Source organism: Zootermopsis nevadensis, unplaced genomic scaffold (genome assembly GCF_977971745.1).
Source record: "Zootermopsis nevadensis isolate Lab colony 2312 unplaced genomic scaffold, Znev_1.0 Znev_ptg000011l, whole genome shotgun sequence".
Taxonomy (NCBI): domain Eukaryota; kingdom Metazoa; phylum Arthropoda; class Insecta; order Blattodea; family Termopsidae; genus Zootermopsis; species Zootermopsis nevadensis.
Window position 1 is genome coordinate 14735513 of NW_028259143.1, and position 17817 is coordinate 14753329.

Here is a 17817-nt window from a genome sequence, read left to right on the forward strand (position 1 = left end):
TGACGAGCGTTCTGGACGACCATCTTCGATCACAACGCCCGAAAATGTTACGAAGATTCGGCAGGCCATTCACGAAGATCGACGTCGTACCATCAACGACTTGTGCGACATTGTTGGGATAGGCTATGGGACCTGTCAGCTGATTCTAAAGGAAGAACTCCACATGCGACGCATCCTGTCTGAGGACCAGAAGCAGAATCGACTTGACTTCTCGTTTGTCAGGAGCTCAAAGATCTTGCAAGAACCGACCCCAACTTCCTTTCTAAGCTCCGTGTGACTTCTTCCTCTTCCCAAAGATGAAAATTCAGCTAAAGGGAAGGAGATTTGAGACGATAGAAGAGATTCAGGCAGAATCGCAGATGGTGCTTGACAGGCTGACAAAGAAAGATTTCCAGGGATGCTTCCAGGCTTGGCAGCGGCGCTGGCATCGTTGTGTTCACTCCCAGGGGAACTACTTCGTGGGTGATGGATGAATTTAATACCTGAGATAAGTGTACGGGTTTTTATACGCGCAGTCTTGAAACTTTCCGATCGCACCTCGTATACTGACGACTAACTGCGGTATATTTTTGAAGGGAAATGAACTAACGGTGATTAAGCAGTTCCAATAATTCTTCTCGGGAAGGAAACTGCCCCCCCCCCAAGTCATAGAACAAGACTTCGGATTAAGCATTTGAGAAAGAACGTAACAGATGCCACAATTTTACCCGATCGTGCAAAAATAGAAACTGTGTTCATTCCCAAACAAAAAAACATTTACATCTTCTGATTAACCGTTTGAGATTAAACGTTATAGTCCCGTTTGTATGATTTGAGTTTTTAACGGCGGTGAGTCTGAAGATGTCTTGTCATCTGGCTCGTTGCTCCGTGTAGTCTGATAGAAGATTACAGACATTTCAGAGTTTCTTGCTGCCTCCATCATCGAGGCGTCGGTAAACGTCTACCAAACTACTCGGCGCAACAACCCAGAAGACATCTTCGTTAAAGCTCCCGTTAAACCCTGTGATTTGCTATGATAATCAATAAATGTCAGTCTTTAAATGAAATGGGCCCTGATGTGGCTTGATTAAAGTTTGGTCCCGCCAAAACACTTACACGCATTGCCGCCCATAAGATAAAGAAATGTTTACAAACTGTGGTCTGTAGCGTCTTGGCATTTTCTCAGTTTTTAAAGTCCGGCCTGTGTCCAGATCAAATCAATTTCTTGTTCTAAAATCATTTTCACTCCCTCCAGCTCTTCCAGTCACCCTAGTAGTGGGTTTAGATGAGGGTACGGCCTATAAAATATGTATCCAACATTCCAGCTACATGCCCAGATTATCTCACTGGTATTAATATAATAATATCCATAAGGATACCACGGTCCAGGACGGGGGTGGAATTAAAAGACTACACAATAAACAGCGAGCGACTCCTAGCACTCTCAATCAATTTTCGTATACAAGAGAAAAACACGAAGCCAACATTAAAATAAAAATGAAATTTCTTTGCTGTATTGCAATCTTTGCCTTTTATTTTATTGGATTAAAAAAGAATGTCGAAGGTTCTGAGCTGTATTTCTCGAGGTCAGTGTAATTTTTCCGAACGCTGTATATTTGTTAACAAAACAAAACAGACAAGTAATCAAAATAACGTAATCTAAAACTTTCACGGAGACGAAGTATAATAACAATTATTTATTTTAATCCGTCTTATCACAATATTTAAAATTTCTTATAATTAAGATAATAAAATATCATTGATGTTCCATATCGATTGATCGATTTAAATTTTGGAACATTTTACACAACATGTTTCAGTTTATATAAAACCATCATCAGGTGTAAAATATCTACGAACTTAAAACTCAAATATGATTGATTGACCCACACCTATACGAAGACAGTAGTACTTCTGGACATATCGGAACAACCACTCCTACATCTTTGACCGATATGTACATCTGATAAAATTTAAGAAAAGACAACACCTCGCCCAAAATTGAAAAACAAATGGCATGAAACATCACCAAATGGAATCATATTTGAGTTTTAAGTTCGTAGATATTTTACACCTGATGATGGTTTTATATAAACTGAAACATGTTGTGTAAAATGTTCCAAAATTTAAATCGATCAATCGATATGGAACATCAATGATATTTTATTATCTTAATTATAAGAAATTTTAAATATTGTGATAAGACGGATTAAAATAAATAATTGTTATAATATTCACAATATGACGCAATTACACTATCTTATGAAGTATAATAAATTCTTCTCGGGCTACCAGCCGTGTAAGGTGGCTTAATGAAGAAACCATAAAGCCATCTTACACGGCTTGTGGCCGGAGAAGAATTTATAATAAAAATAGTATTTCCGCCTCTTAATTACGATGACAGGCCGGTTACTAAAAACGAAATTAGTGTCATTTAAGAAAGAAATTATAGAAATATTCAGTTTGAAAAGGGATATTTTACAACCCCACCCAATTTAGACTGCGTTAGAACAATCAAAGAAGAATCGAGGTATTTTTGAGCGCTTTAACCCAAAAACCGAAAGGCTGTTTCTCACCAGAGGTAACGTGTTCGTAAATTCATTACGTTCAAAGAAAATATTATCTCTAAAGAAATATATCGTATCATTAGTATACCTAAAAGCCGATTTTATACTTGGTGATACATCAGGAAATATTCTAGAGATCATTCCATGAATTTAATCCCTAAAGTCATCCAGTTCCATACAATACGAGGTCTGTTCAAAATGTATTCGACCTTAATTTTTCCCACGGAAACAAATGAAGCACGGGTGGTGTCCTCCGGTGTGGTGTGGGGGGGGGGTGTGGTTGTAGGGGACCTTTATGCGCATGCGTGAATTTTTTCCCGCCCGCAGAGAGCGTCAGTCGCTGGCAGTCAGCCTGTGAGTGAGTGTAGTGTACGCCCGTAATAACCAGTTAGTGAAAAGTTCTGGTTTATTATAAGTAATTTCTTCAGTATTAATTGCCCAAACTCATCTTTTTGTAAAATATTAATTCTATATCTACTGTCATTGCAGGTAACACGGACAAAAAAATAAACTAACATTTGACTGAGCTACAAGACTGGATTAAGATCTGCTCTTGTGTGGGGATAACTTCGACTTGAACCCAAATGCAACCTTCATGCTTCTCCCGTTACAATAGCCGTACACAGGCAACAACTCTGCCATTCTACACTTATACACAAGTGCCAAGCATCAAGACTAGAGTATGCACGCACACACAAACGCACGCACACACAGTACACCTGCAAAGAAACAGGAGACACAAGTAAACACGCTGCCCTGTCACCCTGCAAAGAAAATAATTTCTATTACGTGTCCTAAACTACGTGGTGAGATGGCCACAGAACTATCTTCAGCCGCCACGTGTGTTCCGTTAACCGCCTTAACGGTAAGGACGAAATTGTCCGCTTAGACATGATGAGCAGGATTTGATGTTTTGACGGCGGTGAGTCTGAAGATGGCTGCCTTCTGGGTTGTTGCGCCGTGTAGTCTGGTAAACGTCTACCAGACTACAAGACGCAGCATCCAAAATACAGCCATCTTTAGACCCAATGAACTTATTTCTTCTATAAGATCAGATTTGTTGTTAGAGATAACAAGTACAGGGGTTTTTTTCTTCAAAATTATAAGTTGTAAAGTTCTAAAAGCCGTCTTCAGAACCGTGGCCCAATGTTAGCAAAATTATTATGACGATGCCACATGAAAGGAGACGACAATTACTTAATAACCAAATCTAAAACTTCTTGACGATGGTGAAGAGTCAATTGAATAAAAATTTTCTTGGATATTACCCATCGTCTAGTAAATATAAAACGTAAAACGACGTTTCGGAGATGGGACTCTATCTCCGTCTTCAGGTTCCTACACAGTTGGGCCCACTAGATAGAGCTAATCCCTATCTCCGGACCGGAGATAGGGATAGAGTCCCATCACCGAAACGTCGTTTTACGTTTTATATTTACTAGACAATGGATAATATCCAAGAAAATTTTTATTCAATCTACTTAATAACCGTATAAAACCTTTGAAAATTGTCATTTTCGACAAACATAAAATACTGGAAGCCAAAGTTACTTTTAATATTTCTCACTAAGGCCATGTCTGCCTTAAAATTAGACAAGCCACAAACAGTACAGGCCTCAAAATGATTTTTTAAGTTGCCGCCATCATTGCGTGAATTCATTTCGTTTCTAGGACAATTCACATAAACGAGAGGGCTTTTTGCAGTGACCTAAGCTTCGTCAAACAGAAATACCTCTAAAAAACCCAAGGACAGAGCGAAACTTCCTCCTTCGAATCCTGACTTATCCATCGTAGGGTTCTAACCCATGAACACATAATCAAAACAAGAGTGACCGAAGTCGATTGGTTCCGGAAGAAGCCTCGCGCCCATTTAGATTCACGTATTCCGGAACGATTAATAAAAAAAACCAGAGATCGCTCCGCGGATTGGAGAAGTTAGTTCTGTAACCATACGCAAAAAAAAAAACTATAGAAATCTGAATTGTAACTCCGAGACGGAGACAAACACGGCACGCGGATGTGTCGACGTTGTCTCCAACCGGAGAGGCTTCGAGAGTACTCACATCAGAGTCGGCTCCTTTGTCTGCGCCGGGGCACGTGAAAGAGACGTATTCGTGGCATCTCTTGTGGACCACGAAGCTGCACACTGCAACAGAAAACAAAATGATAATCAAAATCAGTAGAGGGGGCAAACTGGCGGGTTTCTTCTTGAAGACACATTCTATTCAACAGAAATCATATCCACGTATCAGTTCAAAGGAGATGAGGTTGGATCCCTGTGGTTGGCAATCACTTCGAAAACAGAAGGAATGACAACTAGTACGAGTAGCAGTTAAGGGTCTTCTGTTAGTTTGCTCGTCACGTAATCAGACAAACTAGTTACTGTCTTTATGACATCTTCCTGAACCCAGTGATGCAACAAATATGTTCAGAAACTTGTGTATCTCAAAGCAAATTACACGATACTGAATCAAATTAATTACAGCCAATGACAATACCTGGTCTAGACGTCAAATCGTGCAGAAATCCAATATTAATCCCCGCTAACAGTCCCACCACAAAGCTGAGGTGTTTTAATAACCACAATATGCCGGCGTTGTAATACGAGGTGCGATCGGAAAGATTAAAGACTGTGTCAATAGAGGGCGAACTGGATGTAGTACGAGCTTCTGCCGCTAGGGGGTGCGGCCAACATTCATAGTGAATCAGTGTGCCAGCCGGCATCATCGAATTAGCATTTCTTTCTTAGTTACGGGCGTTTTGGTAGTGCATTACACCGACCCTCCTGCGATTTCGGAATGGCGTGTGCATCAAATTTTGCCAAAGACTCGCCAAAACGGCTACGGAAACCTATTATATGCTAAAGCAAGCATTTGGGGAGTCCGCAATGGGTCGTGCACAAACTTTTGTGTGGCATTCACGTTTTAAAAATGGCCGAACCTCTGTCGATGATGACGAGCGTTCTGGACGACCATCTTCGAGCACAACGGCCGAAAATGTTACGAAGATTCGGCAGGCCATTCACGAAGATCGACGTCGTAACATCAACGACTTGTGCGACATTGTTGGGATAGGCTATGGGACCTGTCAGCTGATTCTAAAGGAAGAACTCCACATGCGACGCATCCTGTCTGAGGACCAGAAGCAGAATCGACTTCTCGTTTGTCAGGAGCTCAAAGATCTTGCAAGAACCGACCCCAACTTCCTTTCTAAGCTCCGTGTAACTTCGTCCTCTTCCCAAAGATGAAAATTCAGCTGAAGGGAAGGAGATTTGAGACGATAGAAGAGATTCAGGCAGAATCCCAGATGGTGCTTGACAGGCTGACAAAGAAAGATTTCCAGGGATGCTTCCAGGCTTGGCAGAGGCGCTGGGATCGTTGTGTTCACTCCCAGGGGAACTACTTCGAGGGTGATGGATGAATTTAATACCTGAGATAAGTGTACGGGTTTTTATACGCGCAGTCTTAAAACTTTCCGATCGCACCTCGTATATATCAAAACGTACATTTTACATTCATTCAGTTGCACTGGTCTCCAGCCCGGTACTGGAAACCAGAACCTTCGTTTACTGATTAAGGAAACTTGTTTAACAGAAGTGCTGAGTATGGACTTTGTTAAATTCTCACGAAAGAATCAAAGCATACCTCGCATACGTTTAGCCTACTTAAGACCCTTACGACTATTTAAATCGGCTTAAATATAAATAAACTTTGTTCGACGCATGTCACGTAAGCAGAGCACACCAAGATAAATTTAAATCTGTAAAAGGCTTTCAAATTTTAATAGTCTTTATATTTTAGTAAAAAATAAACTGATTAAAATAATTGGGCATTTCAATTTTGGGTACTTGTGGGTTATCGGGACACATCGCTTTTAAAAATAGGTTAGGTTAGGTTAGGTTAGGTTAGGTTAGGTTAGGTTACGTTAGTTTAGGTTAGGTTAGGTTAATGTGTGTGGATAAATGACATATACTTGAAAGTTATTATATTTTATTTCAATAAATGACAACTAACCTAACCTAACCTAACCTATTTTTAAAGCGATGTGTCCCGATAACCCACAAGTACCAATTTTGTTTTGTGTAGTCTGGCGGAAGTTTACCGATGATTCAGAGGGCCTTGCTGCCTCCATCATCAGGGCGACTAACCATTATTTCTCCAAGTACGTACTAGAGTATGCATTATAAAGCAGACCACTACACCTTCATTACACGTCCTACTAAATTCATCATTCAAAATCGTTCTCCCAGAAACACTGTGTAACAAGGGACCCAAAGCACTCAGCAAATGTCGTCAGAATCAGGAAAGGACAACGAACGAATTCTGACACTTGGAATATGACAGGAGTTTCACAAGACACAGTTTCCTTTTAAATCTTTGATTTGGAACAAGTACTGAAATGGGAAAGCTCACAAACATAAGATCTGCAGCCCACACATCATGGGCCTGCTAAATACATTATTCTTTCATTTCTAAACACGCCATAAGGTGCTTATACAGCGTAACTCACAACTACCAGAGCGTCTTCTGCACCGCGTGGACGCCGTGCATTAACCAACCAAGAGCCAGTTCACTTCGTAATAACATTATAATGGAGTACAGTCACGATCAAAAACGAACGTTCAGAATGAGGGGCGGATGAAGGAGGAATGAATAAACGAACGACAAAGCACACTTTCTAGAATACGAAGTAAAGACTAATGTTTTCGAGTTCGTATATAACAGCTATTGTGCGGGACTGCATAACAAGAAGTCAAAGTATGATTTGAGGATTTCACAGCGATGAGTATGAAGATTTCTGTCTTCTGGGTTGTTGCGCTGTGTAGTCTGGTAGATGTTAACTAACGTTTCAGAGGTCATACTGCCTCCGTCATCAGAGTATGAAGATTTCTGTCTTCTGGGTTCTTGCGCTGTGTAGTCTGGTAGATGTTAACTAACGTTTCAGAGGTCATACTGCCTCCGTCATCAGAGTATGAAGATTTCTGTCTTCTGGGTTGTTGCGTTGTGTAGTCTGGTCGATGTTAACCAACGTTTCAGAGGTCATACTGCCTCGATCATCAGAGTATGAAGATTTCTGTCTTCTGGGTTCTTGCGCTGTGTAGTCTGGTAGATGTTTACCAACGTTTCAGAGGTCATACTGCCTCCGTCATCAGAGTATGAAAATTTCTGTCTTCTGGGTTGTTGCGCTGTGTAGTCTGGTAGATGTTTACCAACGTTTCAGAGGTCATACTGGCTCCGTCATCAGAGCGACAACCCAGAAGACAGAAATCTTCCAAGTCCAAATATACTGAACATTCACCCCGAAGAACTGGGCTTCTCAACGTTTTCTACACAGAGCTCCAGTTTCACAACTTGGTTATCGAGTTCGGGGCTATAAGGTTGCAATCGTGAATGTCGACGATTTATTGAAACTTCAAGACAATTAACTAAAATTTGATGTCTGTCATGAACAGGTTCACATCCAATCAACAACTTACTTTAAAAAATCAGTAGTCGTCGTGATATCTCTCCTGTGTTTGCCAGTAAGGTTCATCCCATTTCTCTACATGTCAGTCACTCACAGCGATTGTTACTGCAAGATACTGACGACAATAAAAAAATCAGCGAAATGTTTTGCATCGCTCGAGTCGACACAGGTCAGTTACAAATAGGACCACATGCGGCCTGCGGTTCACAAAAAACCCGTGCTGCACAGCATCACATGCGAAACCTATCTGATCCCTGGTGCTCACTTCTTAGTTACACGCCTTGATTAAATACGGTATAATGGAGGCACAGCTTCACGTATTATAACCTCAGTAACAGACGCTGAGCAATTCCAGGACTGTGGATGATCAAATCAGAAAGAAAGCGGAAGCGATCCTGGTCCACAGACCACGGACCAGGAGAAAAACCCTGCTAGGAATTCGATATACGCGCATGCGCAAGATTTCGCGGTGAGTGACGACCGATCCTAAAAGCATTCGTTCCACAACCACTGAACGAACAACAGACGACAGGCTTTCATGTGTTCTAATGGGTACAGCTTTAAGATTACCTCACAGTGGCACAGCGATTTAATCTAGAATATTATCGCAACACCCGCAGAACACAGAACAGGAGAAAATCCCTGCTAGGAATTCGATATACGCGCATGCGCAAGATTTCGCTGTGAGTGACGACCCATCCTAAAAACATTCGTTCCACAACCACTGAACGAACAACAGACGACAGGCTTTCGTGTGTTTTAATGGGTACAGCCTTAAGATTACCTCACAGCGGCACAGCGATTTAATCTAGAATATTATCGCAACACCCGCAGAACACAGAACAGGAGAAAATCCCTGCTAGGAATTCGATATACGCGCATGCGCAAGATTTCGCGGTGAGTGACGACCGATCCTAAAAGCATTCGTTCCACAACCACTGAACGAACAACAGACGACAGGCTTTCATGTGTTCTGATGGGTACAGCTTTAAGATTACCTCACAGCGGCACAGCGATTTAATCTAGAATATTATCGCAACACCACAGAAGACATTAAAAGTGCGCTCACTACACGCTACTCGTAACTGCTTGATGTTTTCAGTCTGTGTAGTAGCGTAAAACTCTGACGTATCACACTTCCCACCAATAGCAGCCCTCTAGTCCACCAGGCAGTAAACATTCCCCCAGCAGGGATTTTCTCGTGATCTGTGGACAGTACCTAGTGGAAGTAACGAAAATTACTTGCAGGGACTGAGATAAGAAACTGCCACACAGCCGGGCGTTACAACTGCCGTACAGCCAAGCCGTCTCTCAAGGTCAATGGATATAACAAAAATGTTGGGCTTTATTCCCTGAGATAAGCTGACAGCGATGATGTATGACAATGATCACAATAAGCCCACCTGCTGTGGCTTCAGTTAACGCACTTCGAGATGGCCTACGCGGCCACTGGCAGCTTCTTCTCCTTCAAACTTCAAACAGTAGTGAGTTACTCTGTGTTCCGCACATTTCCAAAATCTGCTACTCCACGGAGCAGAGATGTTCTTGGGAAGCAAACATTTCCTCAGATAGTAAAGACACTGTTCGCCTTTATGGAAATAGAAATCACAGTCAGATGAATCCAGCGAACACTCACACATCTCAATCGCTAAAATCAAATTTGTCTTGCTCAAAGCTACCCCATGCGTGCTACATGACCCATGCATGAGGAATAACAATTTTCAAGCTCCTCATTATGCAGTTATGTTCCTTCATCTCTACCTCAGGACCCTATTCCACATGTATCTCTCCCTCAGGGTGACCGCCAAAGTTCCATACGCAAAAAGGAGTAAAACTGAAAATCGAATCATATTTTTTTAAACACAGGTAGCCCTCGATTTACGCCGGGTACATGTTCTTGGACGAACCGGCGTAAATCGAAACTCTTTTATAATGTAAATCAATCGGAAGTCAATGACGTGCGTTCCCAGCACCCAAACATTGACGAGTAATATAATGGCATTACATTTAAAGCTCTGAAATAACGTAAATAAAATAAAGGGAATTTGAAAAATATATTTTATACACTTACAATCGGCAATTCGTTGGTCCCCGCGATTGACTGCGGTTCTTTCATGCGATTGATGTGCACAGTCATCTCTGCTGTTACGCGATAGTCGCATTCATGTAAGACGCCGACCTATAGAAAATCGCGTAGTAAAAATAACCCCGGTACCTCCGCAGAGATTAAATCAGTCCTTTGAAAGTTTAAAGTGCCAGGAATGAAATTGCATAAGAGTAAACTCGCATATGTAAAAGTTTGCATTTCACAAAAACAGCTTTTACCGATTCATCGATCTCATTGGAGGAAATTCGCGTTAATGAAACATACGTAATTGCAGAGATGACTGTATTTATAATTTTTATTCAAAATCAGCGATGTAAGAATTAAGATTTAGTATTAGAATGAGTACGAGATACATTGTAAAACGTTATAAATAATAGTAAAATATATTTTTTCCACTTTTTAACTTTCTGGTTTCAAAATCGGCGTTATTCTGAATCGGCGCAAATTAGACCGGCGTAAATCGAGGACTACCTGTAGAAGGTCGGAAGACTAACACTCTGAAGTGAATGCTACCGCCAGCAAAACCTCCTAAAACGAGATCTTCTCAAAATTTGTAAGACTTGAGGTTCTCACAGCGGTGAGTATGAAGATTTCTGTCTTCTGGGTTGTTGCGCTGTGTAGTCTGGTCGATGTTAACCAACGTTTCAGAGGTCATACTGCCTCCGTCATCAGGGCGATGAATCGATGGTATGACCTCTGAAACGTTGGTTAACATCGACCAGACTACACAGCGCAACAACCCAGAAGACAGAAATCTTCATACTCTGATGACGGAGGCAGTATGACCTCTGAAACGTCGGTAAACATCTACCAGACTACACAGCGCAACAACCCAGAAGACAGAAATCTTCATACTCTGATGACGGAGGCAGTATGACCTGAAACGTTGGTAAACATCTACCAGTCTACACAGCGCAACAACCCAGAAGACAGAAATCTTCATACTCTGATGACGGAGGCAGTATGAACTCCGAAACGTTGGTAAACATCGACCAGACTACACAGCGCAATAACCCAGAAGACGGATATCTTCATACTCTGATGACGGAGGCAGTATGACCTCCGAAACGTTGGTTAACATCGACCAGACTACACAGCGCAACAACCCAGAAGACAGAAATCTTCATACTCTGATGACGGAGGCAGTATGAACTCCGAAACGTTGGTAAACATCTACCAGACTACACAGCGCAACAACCCAGAAGACGGAAATCTTCATTCTCAAAATTTCTTCGTGAATGCAACGTTGGTTTGTTGTAGCGGCTGAGAAAGACCAACGCGAATTCCCTTGCATTTTGCCTAGAGCTGCTCCTGCCTCGGATTACATCGCGTGACAGCGAATGAAGAACAGCTTCAAAATCGGTACACTTCTTGAACCACGGAGTATATAGTAAGCATTGGAGTAATCATGAAGATGGAAGTAGTATGTTCGTCCGAAACGCTGGGAAACAATCAGAAGTCTCAATTTATTCAACAAATGTCAGCATCAGCTCTGAAGCTCACAATATAAAATTACATCCAAATGAAAACTAAGTTATAAAGGGAACTTTGACTTTAATTAATTTATCCTTCGCTCATTTGACGGGGCTTCAAACTGTGCAGAATGTACATACGAATCTCCATTAAAAAAAGACTTGAGGGAAAATTTAATTTGTACTGGCACGCACAGTTCCGATCGAGAGTCAAAGACTTGTCGAAAGTGAATATAAAGTGTAAAAGAAAGTGCAACGAAAATGACGAAAAACTTTTGTCAGGTTTCCCGGCCTCCTGGCCAAGACACACCCGGGACCTCCCTAATACGAAGATGGCGTGTTAACCATTATGCCACGACGAAATACGAGTACATCGAGGCACAGCGTTTTAAAGGGATCGTAAAGGAGGCAGTCGTACACAATGTCACGGCGCCATCTGCCCCATGACCCCGACCAAAAACTACTAAGACCTCAGTCAGCCTTCCGGGGTGAGAATCGAACTAGAGACCTCTAGAATACGAAGCAGTAGGAGTGCCACTGGACCGTAGTGTTCGCTGATCTGGAAGCCGACGACAGAGGGTTAGGTACACGTTTTGCAACACGTGATGAGAACTTGTCTTGCAACACGTGGTGGATACACGTGTTCGTCTTGCAACACGTGGTGGATACACGTGTTCGTCTTGCAACACGTGGTGGATACACGTGTTCGTCTTGCAACACGTGATGGATACACATCGTGGAACATGTGACGCTGCACGTCTTGTAACACGTGACAGGTAGACCTACACATTTACCAACTACCAACTTTGGCAATGTGCAGGCTTCTTTTACACATCGCAGTATGTGTGAATCAAGGGGATAATATTTTATACGAAATCTGAGCTGAAATCAAAAGTCGACTTAGCGGGCCGAAGGGATACAAAAACCCCTAACACGAACAGAGCTGCTCAGAGTTTCGGAGGTAAAGCTTCGACTATAGAAGTACAAAAGATGTCTGCCACAGCCACACAGATAAAAGTGTACTTTTTTCTAAAAGGAGAAATGGTAGTACAGTAGAACTCGTTTATAACGAGAAAACAGAGAAGATTTGGTTGGAAATTATGTATTTTATGCTCAACATTTCACGGTGAAAGCGATCACGTATCTAAGAGTTTCACGGGTATAACGAGCAAATCTTCAAGCCATTATAACCAGCCGTACGAGGGACTAAGACCTATTATTGCTTTGCTCGTTTATGACATCGATAGAAATTTCTAACCCTTTTAACGATATCCACAGTCGACATTCATAGCGTTTGGTTCGATTTCCGCTCTCAGAGTCTCAATTAGAGTTGTACGCCTCACGAAGAGCACTGTCCTGGTTCCTGTGGTGTAGCGGAAATCCTCGTAGACCCTGAGGGCGGGGGTGTCGAGGGCCTACGCGGGTTCTCAGTTATCACGGCAAATGTAGAGCGATCTAGATGGTTACCCATGGCGGGGGAGGGCAGAATGATTCCGTTCACCACGGCCTCGTTTGAATAGAGCGTGTCCTACGCTGCGGGTGCACGTGATATTGGACATTTTGTTTTCCACCCAATCTCTTAATCCTCTTTTCTATCTCTTCCATAATGTTATGGATTCTGATAAGACCGAGGGAGAGAAATTACCTGGCAAACCAACCAATGAAATTGTCCTGTATCGGTATGAAACATTCAGCCACAATAACGGTTATAACGAACACTTTTCCTGTCCCTTGGATCTCGTTATAATCGAATGTGACTTATTTCCTAGTGCATACGGCATCAAGGTGGCCATCAGGAAAAGGCTTATGAAACCGTATGAATGTTGCAGATTTCTGGACAAAGTTTGTGAGGTGTTCGGAAAATCCTGAAACCACATTGCAAGGCCAAGCTCATCCCGAGTTGAAAATGACTACGAAACGTCCACTACATGGATGTTTCGGCTCCTTGTCCCGTTCAATGTGTTCGTACGCGCAGTGACGGAATACTTTGTCACATGTTACAGGCTCCACAATCTCGTAGATGTTACTGACATGAACGTGAAATCGTGTTCCTATTGGCATCAAACCTCATCGAACTCACCTCAGCATATTTATCTCGTTCTAAACGGAATTGTATCATGTAGAGAGCACATATTATTATTATTATTCCAACTATTTACCATTTTACAGGATATTCACTACAGATATTTCTGAAATAATTTTTTTTAATACGCGTTACATGCTATAAACAGATTTCGCGTGTCTGTGGGCGGTACGCATATTGGATCATACGTCTACTTGGCTGGTTCATGTGCCCCGACGATCAAGGCAGTAGGATCTTTGTAGCCAGCAAGGACTTGATTCTGGCGGTTGGGACCAGTGCGGGCAGTAATTCGTAGTAATGCAATGGACATTAAGTTACGTTATAGTCGAGATGGAGTGAGATCATTTTTCTATGGAACTTCGCCCCTAACGAGCCCTTTCTTTACCCCCTCCCCACAAATGTCAATCACTGAAGCTGACGTTTCAGGCGTTTAAAATAGACACCATATATTTGAGAATATGAATTTTATTGTTAAAAATATTCACTAGTGACGATTATCTTGTTCAAAGACTACTTGTACTGGTTTAAAGTAACCGCACGTATCAATGAAAAATCCATATAATATTAATAATGAATTAATTCGTCTTACAAGCAAAACAGATATCAGTAACAAAGAAATACTCTTCCCCATAAAAACAATACGGTACATTACAAGGATCTTTTCTTGATTTCGTGATTATAAATTATGCCTTTTCTACCCCGGAACCAATACGCAAGATGAGAACGACGTCTAAAAAAACAGTGATGTAACCGTCGTATATTTGAACTTCGGTATGTTCTGACACAAACTTCGAGAGTAGTTCGCCCTTCTTGAACATCCAGAATTTTTAACAATGCCACAATTCAGTATCCCACTTCATTCTAACTTCCCACGTTATTCAAGGGCGATCTTCAGTTGCTTTTGAACATTTTCAAAAGAGGGCACCAAGTCACGAAATTGTATTTTGGATGCTATTTTTGTGATAGCCACTGTCAAAAATGCCACGTCTCATCTTATGTGATTCCAGAAAGACCCTAAATTCGCCTAAATTAGTCTGCCCTAAGCAAAACTACAAGAAGTAATTACAACTGAAATGAAGTATTACTTCTGCTGTAAGTAGCGAAACATACTCCAGGGACTTCAAGTGACCCCCACAGGTAAAGTCCAGGGACTGCAGGTCCGGCCAGTTAACACACAGCAGGAGCTATGCCAACGTGTATGGGTTGCATATAACACGGTTAAAATAAGCCCTGATATGTTCGAGTGTGTTCGTCAGTCCACTGTTAGAATATCTCTTCCAAAATCGCGGTATTAGATACAACGTAATAAACACTTTTTACAGGAATGTGTGTTCTCAATTCAGTTATAACGTCTAGGTAGAGAAGTATTTCCGACCCCACGATAATAGAATTTCTTTTTGGTTCCGAGAACATGCCCTTAAATTTTCCAAACATATTTTTTGACTCACCCTGTATATATAAACATTTTATTGAACACCCGATGAATATTATTGAATCCGGAGCAGCGGTGGTAAAATACTGACGACGGAAAGCCGAATGACTCGGAGAAAAACCTGCCCTAAAGAAACATTTTGTACCCTTAGAGACTTCGTAAGGGTACTTTGGCACCCTAAATGAATCTTCAGCTTTTCCCGCCAATTAGGTTCCAACAATTAATACTGTGCACAAGATTATATTGTAACGTCATGCAGTGAAATGTGAGACACAATTATTATGCATTATTTGCCCGTCTTTGCACAACATATATCATGTACAATTACACTCTCAATTGTTTTACTCAATTTTACGATCCAATTTTTCTTTGAAATTATTTAATTGTTTATGAATAACCGGTGTAAGAATCTCAAGATTGTAATTCAAAAAGCACGTACTATCGTGTAATTTATTTGTAGTGTTCTGTCTGCCGACAGGTCCATATGAACAGGATCCTTACATCCTTTTCTCGGACTGGGACCTGTTCATATACGTTCTTGGCAGATGATCCAGAAGTGGTTTGCCATTGCCTTCTTCTGTGTGTGAATGGAGTAATTGTTGGGATGCCACGGAGAAACCGGGGAAGCCCCCGGAGGAAAACTCCGTGTTGCCTAGACCACGGCCTTGCCCAACACATGTTATAAATTCGGGCACCGCCGGGAATCGAACCCGAGACCCCAGGATTACAAGGCCAGCGTTCTAACCGCTAGACCACCGTGGCTATTTCTGAATAATGTATTTATTTATTTTATTTAGTGTTCTGTCTGACGACAGGTCCATATGAACAGGATCCTTCCATCCTTTTCTCGGACTGGGCCCTGTTCATATACGTTCTTGGCAGATGATCCAGAAGTGGTTTGCCATTGCCTTCTTCTGTGTGTGAATGGAGTAATTGTTGGGATGCCACGGAGAAACCGGGGAAGCCCCCGGAGGAAAACTCCGTGTTGCCTAGACCACGGCCTTGCCCAACACATGTTATAAATTCGGGCACCACCGGGAATCGAACCCGAGACCCCAGGATTACAAGGCCAGCGTTCTAACCGCTAGACCACCGTGGCTATTTCTGAATAATTTATTTATTTATTTTATTTAGTGTTCTGTCTGCCGACAGGTCCATATGAACAGGATCCTTCCATCCTTTTCTCGGACTGGGACCTGTTCATATACGTTCTTGGCAGATGATCCAGAAGTGGTTTGCCATTGCCTTCTTCTGTGTGTGAATGGAGTAATTGTTGGGATGCCACGGAGAAACCGGGGAAGCCCCCGGAGGAAAACTCCGTGTTGCCTAGACCACGGCCTTGCCCAACACATGTTATAAATTCGGGCACCGCCGGGAATCGAACCCGAGACCCCAAAATTACAAGGCCAGCGTTCTAACCGCTAGACCACCGTGGCTATTTCTGAATAATGTATTTATTTATTTTATTTAGTGTTCTGTCTGACGACAGGTCCATATGAACAGGATCCTTCCATCCTTTTCTCGGACTGGGCCCTGTTCATATACGTTCTTGGCAGATGATCCAGAAGTGGTTTGCCATTGCCTTCTTCTGTGTGTGAATGGAGTAATTGTTGGGATGCCACGGAGAAACCGGGGAAGCCCCCGGAGGAAAACTCCGTGTTGCCTAGACCACGGCCTTGCCCAACACATGTTATAAATTCGGGCACCACCGGGAATCGAACCCGAGACCCCAGGATTACAAGGCCAGCGTTCTAACCGCTAGACCACCGTGGCTATTTCTGAATAATTTATTTATTTATTTTATTTAGTGTTCTGTCTGACGACAGGTCCATATGAACAGGATCCTTCCATCCTTTTCTCGGACTGGGCCCTGTTCATATACGTTCTTGGCAGATGATCCAGAAGTGGTTTGCCATTGCCTTCTTCTGTGTGTGAATGGAGTAATTGTTGGCATGCCACGGAGGAAAACTCCGTGTTGCCTAGACCACGGCCTTGCCCAACACAAGTTATAAATTCGGGCACCGCCGGGAATCGAACCCGAGACCCCAGGATTACAAGGCCAGCGTTCTAACCGCTTTTGCTACTACCACCAAGATCTGCACCGTAGGCGGCTCCAGGCGGGCTCGCACCCTGACCCTTCCGCGCACACCGCCGCGCCCTCCTACTCGCCGGGGCTTCAGCTTACACGCCTTTGCCTTCCGGCGGCCGGGTATAGGCACGGAGCATGTAATACAATGAATAAAATCATGATATAAGAAAACCGATTTATAATTAAAGTTACAAAACACAGGACTGAAGCGTAGAACCACATTAAGTGAAATGCCCTTACAAACTATTAATTTCAAAGAAATATCAAAAGCATTTACAGTAGCGTCATGCAAGAAAACAACCACTGAAGTCAATGTTGTCGTTATGCGTTCTGCCGACGTCCAGACTCGCCGCTAGATGCCATTTCGGTGGAACATACTGCCTTTATCGTCAGCACTGAACATGGAAATGGTATGTTTCTCCGTGACGATGGCAAATATCGACGAGTATACACGGCGCCAAAACCCAGAAGAAGTACATCATACCTCACAACCACTTAAGGCGACTTATCTTCCTTCTCGACAGACTCTATATAAGAATATGAACCAAAAGTGTAACAGGTGCAAATGTAATCACCAGGGATATCAATTTTGCTGACGTAATATTTCAACAGTCGATACGTG

At 42.3% G+C, this 17817-nt stretch overlaps 1 protein-coding gene across 7 annotated transcripts in view; it reads right to left on the bottom strand.

Moving 5' to 3' along the window:
* Positions 1-17817, bottom strand: part of Pkc53E (Protein C kinase 53E) — a 275095-nt gene that overhangs the window by 157134 nt on the left and 100144 nt on the right. For all 7 annotated transcript variants that reach the window (XM_087346884.1, XM_087346883.1, XM_087346880.1 and 4 more), the window contains one exon: positions 4610-4692. In XM_087346884.1, the coding sequence (XP_087203010.1) occupies positions 4610-4692 (83 nt within the window). The remainder of the gene's footprint in view (positions 1-4609; positions 4693-17817) is intronic.